Below are 11,809 nucleotides of genomic sequence, written 5' to 3' on the forward strand. Positions count from 1 at the left end.
ACATGCTGAACATGTGTCCAGCAGTGCCCTGTTAAAAGTGGACATTAGTTGGATAAGTGTGCTTCAAAATGACACTGTTCACATCAAATCAATATGCTTGTTCACCCTACCGTGCAGGCCTCACCAATGTTGTGAGTGCTAAATGATGTGCATGTGCCCTGCCGGCCTCCTTGCGGATTTCCCAGGAGACTCACATCACCCCCAAAACAGCTGCTGACGTGCTTAACCGACAGGGTGGGCACCTTGAGAGTGATGGGGATATATACTGTAAGAAGTCTTACAACACCAGGTTAAAGTCCAACAGGTTTGTTTCAAACACGAGCTTTCGGAGCACGGCTCCTTCTTCAGGTGAATCAGGTGAAGGAGCCGTGCTCCGAAAGCTCGTGTTTGAAACAAACCTGTTGGACTTTAACCTGGTGTTGTAAGACTTCTTACTGTGCTCACCCCAGTCCAACGCCGGCATCTCCACATCAGGGATATATACTGGCAGTGGTGTTGGTGTGGACAGTTTGGTCCTGCTGTCTGTCGGATTTCGGTGTGGTTCACTGAGCAGCAGTAGCATATTGAACCGCGGCGTGTAGTTTATTTGGAGTGAGCGTGTTTTGAATGTTGAAGAGTTGTGTTTTCCTCCCCAATCGGATTAAATGTACTTTGGTAGTTAGAATAAAGCTCGAAAACCTGGGGAAAATGTGCATAATTGGGTAGTAATGTCACAGGATAGTTTGCTAAATCAACTAATTACATGCGTGTAACGAAATAGAAAGTGCACGTTTAAAAGTTTGACCTTTCCTGACTGTGGTGAACTTTGAACGTTTCGCTTGTCGCTGTGGTTTAATGTGGTGGTGGGACAGGATCCTGGCACATTACAGTGTGCACTCATACAGTTTATGTGAACCGATGTCGACATCCAATGGAGCGTGAATGATGCGAACCTGCAATGAGGGAACCATCCGGCGCGTGATGTGGAAACCACCTCTGGATAAAATCATGAAAACAAGTCTTTGTTCAATGGCGACGAGCCTCCCCCTTCCCCGGCGCCTGCTTCTCCAAGTTGTGCCACGTCAGTGTGTGGCTGCGAGGAGTAAGAGTGAAAGGGAAGTGTGTGGCAATGATGAGCTTGCTGTGAATCCCCTGCTTGGACTGAGTGGGCGTCGCTGGAAGCTGGGAGCAGCAAAGGCCGCTGAAAGCGCGCCTTCTGGCGTTAAAGTAATGCTCACCGCTCAATCTCTCAGCCTCTCGCCATTCGCTCTGTTCACCGAGAGTGGCTCCAGGGATTGAGGCGATGTGCATGAATTATGCGGCGACGTTTGTGCCTACGGCTTGCTTTGGTTAGTTTCGTGGCTATCCTGCTAAGCCTTTACAGGTTAGTGCAAGAGCTTCCTCAGGTCAACCCCCCACATCCTTTACAGAACAGGAGACCGGTTCCGGCCGTGACTGTGCTCATCTGGTGGTATCCGTTCGGCAGGAAGACCCAGGTCAAAGATTGTGACACTCTGTACAATATCAAGGGCTGCCGATTGACAACAAACCGACAACTGTACCCGCTTTCACAGGCTGTGATCATACATCACCGAGACCTGGGGGGGGATGTCAGCCAGCTTCCAGCAGAACGGAGACCCGCTGGGCAGAGGTGGGTCTGGATGAATTTCGAGTCTCCCACTCACTCTTCGGGTCTGGAAGTGCTGAATGGGGTTTTTAACTGGACCATGTCTTACAAGCGAGGGTCTGACATCTTCATTCCTTATGGATACCTCTACCCCAGAAAAAGCACAGAGGGGAAGGTAGTGCTGCCCAACAAGTCTAACCTGGTGGCTTGGGTCATCAGCCACTGGAATGAGGACCATGTACGGGTTAAATATTACCACCAACTCCGTAGGTATGTGGACATACACGTGTATGGGAAATTTCACCAACAGTTGCAGAATGACAGCATTGTCCTGACCATATCGCCTTATAAATTTTATCTGGCTTTCGAAAATTCGCAACACGTGGATTACATTACTGAAAAACTCTGGAGAAATGCCCTTATGTCCAGTACTGTGCCCATCGTCCTCGGACCCAGCAGGGCTAACTATGAACAGTATTTACCGGCCGATTCTTTTATCCATGTGGATGATTTCTCGACCCCCAAAAAGCTGGCCCAGCACATGATGTTTTTAGACAAAAGCGAAAGGAGCTATCGAAAATATTTCGATTGGCAAAAACGTTACAATGTGCATCTGACAAAGTTTTGGGAGGAGCCCTACTGCAAAGTATGCGAGGCTGTCAAAAAAGCTCGGGCTAATTACAAATTCATTTCAAATCTGGCCAGCTGGTTCCAGTGAAGCTGCATATTTCTGCTAATAAAAAATAACCTGGAAATAAAAGTAACCTGCAGATGACTTGACTAATCCCTTCAGGTTATCCAGTCTGTTACTGGAATGGATGTGTGAAACTACAGAATTACACTTACAGGGGCAATGATGTGCCTGAGGGTTAATCACAAGGACAATAGTCATTTATTTTTAAATATGATTTTTAAAGCAATAATCCTAAAATGTTGTATTTTGATTCTAGCAAGTTATGGTTTATCCAAATACATAACTCCATCTCCGAAAAGGATCTTGAAACCTGTTTACTAAAACTGCTAAATGGATATCATCCTGGCTACAATACAGTCTTGCTCATTTTGTACATAGTGGGGTCCAGGGTTGAATGAACTCGCTCCATTCTAGAGCAAAAAGTGTAGGGCAAAATCCTCAGGCAAAGTCTCTTCCCTTCCATCTTGTTTAAGTTTCCTAACAATATTATTTTGGTGTATAATAATATAATATTTATTGTCACAAATAGGCTTACATTAACACTGCAATGAAGTTACTGTGAAAAGCCCCTAGTCACCACATTCCGGCGTCTGTTCGGGTACACGGAGGGAGAATTTTGAATATCCAATTCACCTAACAGCATGTCTTTCAGGACTTGTGAGAGGAAACCGGAGCACCCGGAAGAAACCCACACAGACACAGGGAGAATGTACAGACTCCACACAGACAGTCACCCAAGCTGGGAATCGAACCTGGGACTTTGGAGCTGTGAAGGCACAGTGCTACCCACTGTGCTACCGTGCTGCCGTGTAGAGTTGACACAAGCTGAAAAATTGGTGTTAGTATTTTGTTTTCACCCGTCCCTACTCCCAGACCCTGGAGGTACCATTGTTTGGAAACTTATGAACAGCCCTGCATTTCAGTTATATCCTGGCCATACTGTTGCTGTAAACCAGGAAAAGCTGGCATTTCACGGCAACTTCCATTACAAAATTGCTGAGATGTGTCATTAGAACTATAAGTTAATATTATTAAATCCCAAAATATCCAAACATTCTTTATTTTTATAAATTTAGAATAGCCAATTATTTTTCTTTTCCAATTAAGGGGCAATTTAGCATGGCCAATCCACCTAACCTGTACATCTTTGGGTTGTGGGGGTGAAATCCACGCAGACATGGGTGCAAACTCCACACAGCCAGTGACCCAGGGCCGGGTTTTGAACCCGGGTCCTCAGCGCTGCAGTCCCAATGCTAACCTGTCCGCCACATGCCACCCGTTTCAAAACATTCTTGGAGTAAAAGAGATGTACCACGAGTTCTGAATTCTCTGCAAATTGCTGGACAGTTTGCACAACCCTGCCTTTAGTCTTTCAATAGACATTAAATTAAAGGCAGAACAGTAGCACAGTGGGCAGCATGGTAGCACAGTGGTTAGCACTGTGGCTTCACAGCGCCAGGGTCCCAGGTTCGATTCCCTGCTAGGTCACTGTCTTGTGGAGTCTGCACGTTCTTCCCAAGTCTACGTGGGTTTCTTCCAGTTTCTTCTCACAGTCCAAAGATGTGCAGGTTAGGTTGATTGGACATGCTAAATTACCCTTAGTGTCCAAAAATATTAGGAGGGGTTATTGGGTTACGGGGGCAGGGTGCAAATGAGGGCTTAAAGTGGGTCGTTGCAGACTCAATGGGCCGAATGGCCTCCTTCTGCACTGTATGTTCTGTGTAAATGTTTCCCCTCACTGTAATGCTTCCCATTGAACGTAATGTGATTGTGAAATTTATGAATTTACATGACAGACAATTCCTACTGTAGCCATCAGGGCTGATCATTAACTCATAGAAGTCTATGTTAATGATGTACATTTTGTTCCTGATATGACGCTCAAGGGAGGCCTATAAAGAGACCAATGAAGCTGTGGAATCTCATTCAAGTAGGTTGTGAATTGTTACAAGAGATTCTGAAATCTTGTTATCAGTCTTGGTAGCTTTCTTGTGTCATCCACACTCCTGTTGGTGGTTGGATGGGTGAAACATTTTCAGGGTGAAAAACTGTTTCTGCGCTCAGAAGAAGGTCATTTGTTCAAATGCACATCGGATAGTTTTCTGTCAAGAAATAACATTTTGGGAAACTGTTTATGAAACTAGTGCAATGTGTACCTATTGGTTGTTTCGTTCTTCCTGACAATGTGGATGGGTCTAGAATGTTTGTAGATTTTACACACTTAACCCTGATCGTCACTCATTATTTTCTCAATACAACAATTCATAAACACACTGCATTATAATATCCTATTTTTAGCTTGTTATAATTATTTCATTACTTTCCCCTTTGACTCTTTTCTCAATGTATTTTTATCCACTCTTCTTTCTTTCCATCTCTAATTCCTCTGTCTATAATTTGACTCTAATTCACTGTCATTTGCTCATTTTCTTTATTCATTTCTATGAGTGGTTTACACAGATGAACCATTATGCATTTATAAGATGATGTGGAAATGCCAGTGTTGTTCTGGGATGGGCACAGTAAGAAGACTTACAACACCAGGTTAAAGTCCAACAGGTTTATTTGGAATTAGTAGCTTTCAGAGCCTAGCTCCTTCATCAGATGAGTGTGATGAAGAAGCTACGCTCTGAAAGCTAGTGAGCAGGATTCTCTGATCCTGAGGCTAAGTGTTGACGCCGTCGTAAACGCCGTCGTGCAACAGGCCCTCGGGAGCATCGATTCCGAACCCCTCAGTAGGCCAGCACGGCACTAGAGTGACCCACTCCGCTCCAGCTACCGATGCCGGCGTCATATGGGCAGTGCGGGTCTATGCATGCGCACTCCGACCGGTGCAGGTTACGCGCATGCGCGGTGGCTCCCTTCTCCGGGCCGGCCCTGACGCAACATGGCATAGGGCTACAGGGGCCGGCTTGAAGCAAAAGAGGCCCCCAGCCCGAGAGGCTGGCCCGCCGATTGGTAGGCCCCGATCACAGGGCCAGGCCGCAGTGGAGGGCCCCCCCAGGGTCGGACCTCCCCCCGGGGTCAGACTCCCCCCCCCCCCCCCCCCCCCCCCCCCCCCAACCTGGCCGTCTCCAGATGGATGCATGCCGAGGTCCAGCCAGGTAAGACCACATGCGGATGGCGCCGGCGGGACTCGGATTTGTTTTGCGGCCGCTCGGCCCACCCCGGGCAGAGAATCGCTGGGGGGGGGGGGGGGGGGCTGCGTAAACCGCCCCTCAGCCGGTGCTAATGGCGCCGATTCTCCTCTCTCCGGGCAATCAGCGGACCAGTGGCGGGGCAGTGTCGCGCGATTCACGCCTTGCCCGGCGATTCTCTGGCCCGGTATGGGCTGAGAGAATCCCGCCAAGGATTCCAAATAAACCTGGACTTTAACCTGGTGTTGTAAGACTTCTGAATAGAAGGGCTTTGACAAAGGGTCATCTGGACTCGAAACATAGCTCTTTACTCGCCCTCCAGATGCTGCCAGACCTGCTGAGATTTTCCAGCGTTTTCTCTTTGGTTGTATTCAGCATTCAATAGATCACAGCTGCAAAATTGTTGTCAGATCAACATTTTGGCAATTTACAGCTCAAATATAGTATGATATGGTGACCAAAAAGGATAACACTAGCAATTTCTGATCTATCATTTATTACACCCTTGCCGTAAGGTATGAGTGAGCAACACACATGTATTTGTGTCTATACCAAAGTTGTAAGAAAGCAGAAGGTGGTTTGTACAAGAGCCTGACTGGTAATCTTCAACCAGCTGCCACGTACACCGTTTTTATTGTAAAGGAACTGTACAAACATAACAAAGTGGCAACACATTTAGAGTCTGTAATGATTTTGTTTACAACTATTTAAAGTCACTTTGAGAATAATAAGATTCAAGAATCATGATAGAACATTTTGTTTTCATTTTTTTCCCGTGACTAACAAAAAATTAGCACTGCTTTGATTTATTAAGCCTTTTTAGTACTTGTGCTAAAGTCCATTTCAATGCTTTGTTTCCAATTTTGAAGTCAGTAATTGTCTTCTGGATCTTTCTTTTAAATGTCATTTCATTTTAGGTAATTTATCACGGTTATTTATTGGCATCTTGTAAACTAACTGCACTTTAGATTAGACACGCCCACTGGAAAATGCCTTTAGATTAATGTCTTACTTAGGACAGCTGTTAAGATGATGTTTTGTGTAAGCTTTTAAAAAATTTAGCCCAATTCTTTTTTTTTCCAATTAAGGGGCAATTTAACATGGCCAACTCACCTATACTGCACATCCTTGGGTTGTGGGTGTGAGCAGTCCAAAGATGTGCAGGTTAGGTGGACTGGCCATGTTAAAATTGCCCTTGGTGTCCAAAATTGCCCTTAATGTTGGGTGGGGTTGCTGGGTTATGGGGATAGGGTGGAGGTGTGGACCTTCGGTATGGTGCTCTTTCCAAGAGCCGGTGCAGACTCAATGGGCCGAATGGCCTCCTTCTGCACTGTAAATTCTATGATAGACCCACACAGAAATGGGGAGAATGTGCAAACTCCACACGGACAGGGACCCGGGTCAAGATCAAACCTGGGTCCTCGGCGTCGTGAGGCAGCAGTGCTAACCACTGTGCCGCCCCGGAGTTTCATGTGAGCTGCATGCAGATAGGATTCATTTGAAATAGTAATCCTGAAGTAATAATGAATTGGTACAGCAGCTATTCAATGCAACTACAGTGCTAATCTTGAAATAATGTTTGTAACTCGAGACCAATGTGGCAAATAGGTTTTTAAATAAGTATTTGACAGATGTGAGGAAACAATAACAAGGGAAATGTATTGCCTACTTTTTCAATGCTCATCATCTGGAATGCAGGATATGTGTCCAGGCCATATTTTGCTCAGAGGAATGAGTAGTGAACAGATTGAGCTATGAGATTCCAGTGGTGTAACAACAAGTGAGAAACTTAAGTTTTAAAGACTTACAATGTGAGTGTGCTTGAGGCTTTCATTTACTTACTTATTTATTTTTCTCTATAAATTTAGAGTACCCAATTATTTTTTTTCCAATTCAGGGGCAATCTAGCGTGGCCAATCCACCCACCCTGCACATTTTTGGGTTGTGGGGGTGAGACCCACGCAGACAAGGGGAGAATGTGCAAACTCCACACAGACAGTGACTCGGGGCCAGGATCGAACTCGGGTTTCAGTGCCGTGAGGCAGCAGTGCTAACCACTGTGTCACCGTGCTGCCCGACTTGAGGCTTTTATGACCTGGCTATATTGCACTATGTTTTTCGGGTGGTCATCATTATACAGTGAGTTGTTCTCTTAATTATTATGATTGTCTTGTTTATTTTAAAATTGGATGAAGGTTTACAGATATTTTTAAATATTTTTAAAATCAACTGTCACTATATTAATCAACTGCAGCTTTAAGACAGTTTTAACACTGGTTTTAAAATTCATTTTGTAGCAACCATTAAGAAACATTATTACTCCACCATAGTTTTCATTATAATTTTTATGAGAGGAAGGAAAACCTGTGATTCTTTAGACAGCTCAGTGATAAGTTTCCATTTTATTTACTTCTGTTGCACTACAGACAAAAAAAATGCCAAATCAAAATGCTATGCTGTGATACAGTGTAAAAAAAACTATGCTAGAATGCCTGTGAGCAGCATACTACATGGACTAGATTCTCCAGTTCCCCAGCCACGTCTTGCTCGACGACACAGCTCTCGATGGCGGTGGGATTCTACCTTCCCGCCACTCATCAATAGGATTTCCCATTGAAACCATCCTACACTGCCAGGAAACCCTCAGGCGGGGATTCGCTGCCGGCAGGAAAAGTGAATCGCAATGGTCGGAGAATTCCAGCCATGACTTTTGAAGCAGACTTTATTGAAAGTTAAATGGACATCTGGCCTAACAGGCTGAAAAATTCAAGAAAATCACCAGGAAAATAGCTGGGATCAGAACTATTTCTATGCATATCTTACTATTGTCCAGCTAGTATTCTGAATGAAATTAGCACATTAGTGTTACTGTATACTGTATAAAGTTGCATTGAAATTGAGAAAATAAAGTATACCCTTTCTAGCACTGTTCAGTCTCATAACATCTATTATGACATGTGTAATGCTGTGGAGTTTAATACTTATAGCTCCCAAAGAAAGTTGATTGGTTCTACGGTGTTCAAGCTGTTGTTGCAAAGTGCAAATATACAATTAAAGAATTTAAAAATATTAGTTATATTTGTCCTGAAACTTTCAGTGGAAAAAAAATCACTATTTTAGCTGAAGAAAATATTTGTTTTAATAAGTAAGATTTTATACTTTTCTATTTATTACTCAAGTAGATTGAAATATTAAATAAACAATGGGCGGATTCCCCATTGGCTGACACCGAAATTGGGAAACAAAATTGGGCAGAGAATAGGTTCCGACGCCATAAACGCAGCGATCGCCGATTTGATGACAAATTGCAATTCTCTGACACATCGACAATGGCATAAAAACGATCTGGAACGCATAGCACCGTTTTCATATCATTAGTGGGCCAGACCGGGTATACTTCGGGGCCTCCACGATTCTCCAGCTCCGATGGACCGAGTTTCCGACGGCGCGGTTCACTTGTGCTTTTACAAATCGTGAAACTGCCGTCGTGGCTGCTGAGGGAGAAAGAGGGGGGATTGAAAGTGTCCAACATTGCCATAGTTTGCTGACTTGTGTTCCGCATCCCAGGGGGGCTTCTGTCAGGACCGGGGTCAGAAGTAGGGGGTGGCCAGGAGGTGAGCTGTGGGGTCAGGTGGACAGGCACGGAGCACCATTGCTGCAGCCAGAAAGGCAGCCATGGAGCTGCACAAGCCGCTAACAGCCAACTGTGAACGTGGGGCCACAGGTTGTAAAGGTGTCCCCCCCCCCAGGTGCTGTCTGGTCCCAGCCGACCCATCCAGTTGTATGGGTGCGCTCCAGCACAACCGGTGCCATCTTGTTGTGTATGTGGCTGCAGCTTGTCAGCCTCCTGAGTGTCAATCACGGACCCAGCGAATTGCACACTGTTTTTCATTGGAATCGATTGTGTTCCGCGTGGTGCCGGTGCTAGCCCCTCAACATTCGCTGAATCGTCCCAGGTTAGGTGCCAGTTCGTTTGTTGTGAAAGTCCATGAATCCTGTGCCAGCGTCAACACTTAGTCTCAGAAATGGAGAATCCCACCCATTATGTTTCCAGTGACATCAGGTATTTTCCTGTTTTACTTCATTTTAAGTCAGCATTCGTTAGTTAGTTTATCGGTGAGATCAAAACATTTAAAATGTCTGATTCACTGAGCTGGACAGTAACTGATCTGTGTTAAATCTAATTCCAGTGTTGACGAGATCATGATTGGTCTTGGTGCCCCAGGATAGAAAGGAGAAAGATTGGTCAGAGTTTCCAGTTCCTGGTTTTTTTCTTTATTGTTTCGTGGGATGTAGGCATTGCTTGCAAGGCCAGCATTTGTTTCCCATCCCTAAGTGCCCTTGAACTGAATGGTTTTCTCGGCAATTTCAGAGGACAGTTGAGAATTAACCACATTGCTGTCGATCCGGAGTCACACGTAGGCCAAACCAAGTAAGGATGGTAGATTTCCTTCCCAAAAGGATATTAATGACCCGGATAGGATTTATGCCAATTGATGATAGTTTCATGGTCACCAATACTCACACTAGCTTTATATTCCAGATTTACTGGAGATATTGCCATCCCTGTTGCAAATTGCATTGACGATCCAAAGGTTAGGTGGATTGGCCATGTCACTGCACGGCGTTACTAGGATAGGACGGATGAGTGAGCCAAGGTTGAGTGCTCTTTGGGAGGGTCAGTGCAGTACCGATGGGCCGAACGGCCTCCTTCTGCACTGTAGGAATTCTGTGGAGTCTATGGACAGTAGGTGAAGACAAGAAGGGGCTTAGCTGTAAAAATCTGCTTTAACCCCCCACACTGTTGAATATTCTGCTATGCTCATCCTCTAGACTATAGACTCTCACATGAAGAACTGTATTTTTAAAATTTATTCTCGGGAGTGAGTTCCAGGATTTTGACCAAGTGGTGATGAAGGGACAACAAAAACGAAAGGAAATACATGTACTTACATAACCTGTCATGACCACAAGACATTTCAAAAGCACTTTACAACCAATGGAGTATTTTTGAAGTGTAGTCACTGTTGTGATGTAGGAAATGTGGCAGCCAATTTGGCACAGTAAACTCCCACTAATAGCAACATGATAATGACTGTAATCTGTGAGTGTGATGTTGATTATGGGACAAAGATTGGCCAGTACACCGGGCATAAAACCCATTCTCTTCTGGCTGGAGTTCTGATGGGTGATGCCATCCCACTGTAAGAACAAAACAAGGTAGGTGCAAGAAAATCACACTTGACTTCTCGTGGAATTTTACAATAAGGGGATAGAAATCTAGCCCAACACAAACCCAGCCCAAATTTCGGTCTGTTCACCTGTCTTGAACTTCCACAGGATTAAACCAGATTCAAGAATTTTGGGGCCAATTTATAACAACAAAAAGTAAAAGCAAATCACTAAATGTACCCACATACTCACTTATGCCAATTTATAAACAAGTCTGCAATAATTTTCATGTCCTGATACTTTAAATTCACATCTCCCATTATGCACATAGAATCTTGACAGTGGAGAAGGAGGCCATTCGACCCAACGAGTCTGCACCGGCCCTTGGAAAGAGCACCCTACTTAAGCCAACGCCCCCACCCTATCCCTGTAAGACAGTAACCCCATCTAACCTTTTGAACACTAAGGGGCAATTTAGCATGGCAAATCCATCTAACCTGCACATCTTTGGACTGTGGGAGGAAACCCGAACACCTGGAGGAAACCCACACAGACATGGGGAGAAAGTGCAAACTCCACACAGATAGTCACCCAAGGTTGGAATTGAACCCAGGTCCCTGGAGCTGTGAGACAGTAGTGATAATCATTGTGCAGCCCATGTGCCATGGTAGCACATGTTCCTTTTATTACCAGATTTTTCATTGCCAAAACATAAATGTAAGTTTCTACAGGCCTTGCTCGAGGTCCATTATTTACCTTTGACTGTCTATATATATGTTTCTGGAACCCACCTCTTCATTCACCTAAGGAAGGAGCAGTGCTCCGAAAGCTAGTGATTCGAAACAAACCTGTTGGACTTTAACCTGGTGTTGTAAGACTTCTTACTGTGCCCATCCCAGTCCATCTCCACATCATTACTTACCAACTTCTTTGATGTTTCCCAGCTTGCTCTGTATCTCTGACGTATATTTGTGGCTAATTTCTGGGGTATCTTTGCAGCCTACTGATTCCCATAATTGCTCCACCACTTAATGTAATATATCTCTACCCCAATGACATCACAACTAGAAATGTTGCTAGAAACTGCACCCCAACTCACTCACTGTCTATATATGTGTTTCTGGAACCTGGGGCTGGTTTAGCACAGGGCTAAATGGCTGGCTTTGAAAGCAGACCAAGGCAGGCCAGCAACACGGTTCA

The 11,809-nt window shown here is 44.8% G+C and overlaps 1 protein-coding gene and 1 long non-coding RNA gene across 3 annotated transcripts; both read left to right on the plus strand.

Moving 5' to 3' along the window:
* Positions 1-683: 683 nt before the first annotated feature.
* On the plus strand, positions 684-2,367 carry LOC119977552 (alpha-(1,3)-fucosyltransferase 4-like). The gene has a single exon (XM_038818624.1). The coding sequence runs from the start codon at positions 1,296-1,298 to the stop codon at positions 2,322-2,324; it is 1,029 nt and encodes a 342-aa protein (XP_038674552.1). The 5' UTR covers positions 684-1,295; the 3' UTR covers positions 2,325-2,367.
* Positions 2,368-3,914: 1,547 nt separating this feature from the next.
* Positions 3,915-8,363, plus strand: LOC119977553. Of its 2 annotated transcripts, XR_005463218.1 has the most exons (3): positions 3,915-4,230; positions 7,335-7,576; positions 7,864-8,363. It is a non-coding gene; the product is annotated as an uncharacterized LOC119977553 (long non-coding RNA). The 2 variants fall into 2 exon arrangements; XR_005463217.1 differs by having other exon boundaries at positions 7,335-8,363.
* The last annotated feature ends 3,446 nt before the right edge of the window (positions 8,364-11,809 follow it).

The sequence above is a fragment of the Scyliorhinus canicula genome, chromosome 14, assembly GCF_902713615.1.
Source record: "Scyliorhinus canicula chromosome 14, sScyCan1.1, whole genome shotgun sequence".
Taxonomy (NCBI): domain Eukaryota; kingdom Metazoa; phylum Chordata; class Chondrichthyes; order Carcharhiniformes; family Scyliorhinidae; genus Scyliorhinus; species Scyliorhinus canicula.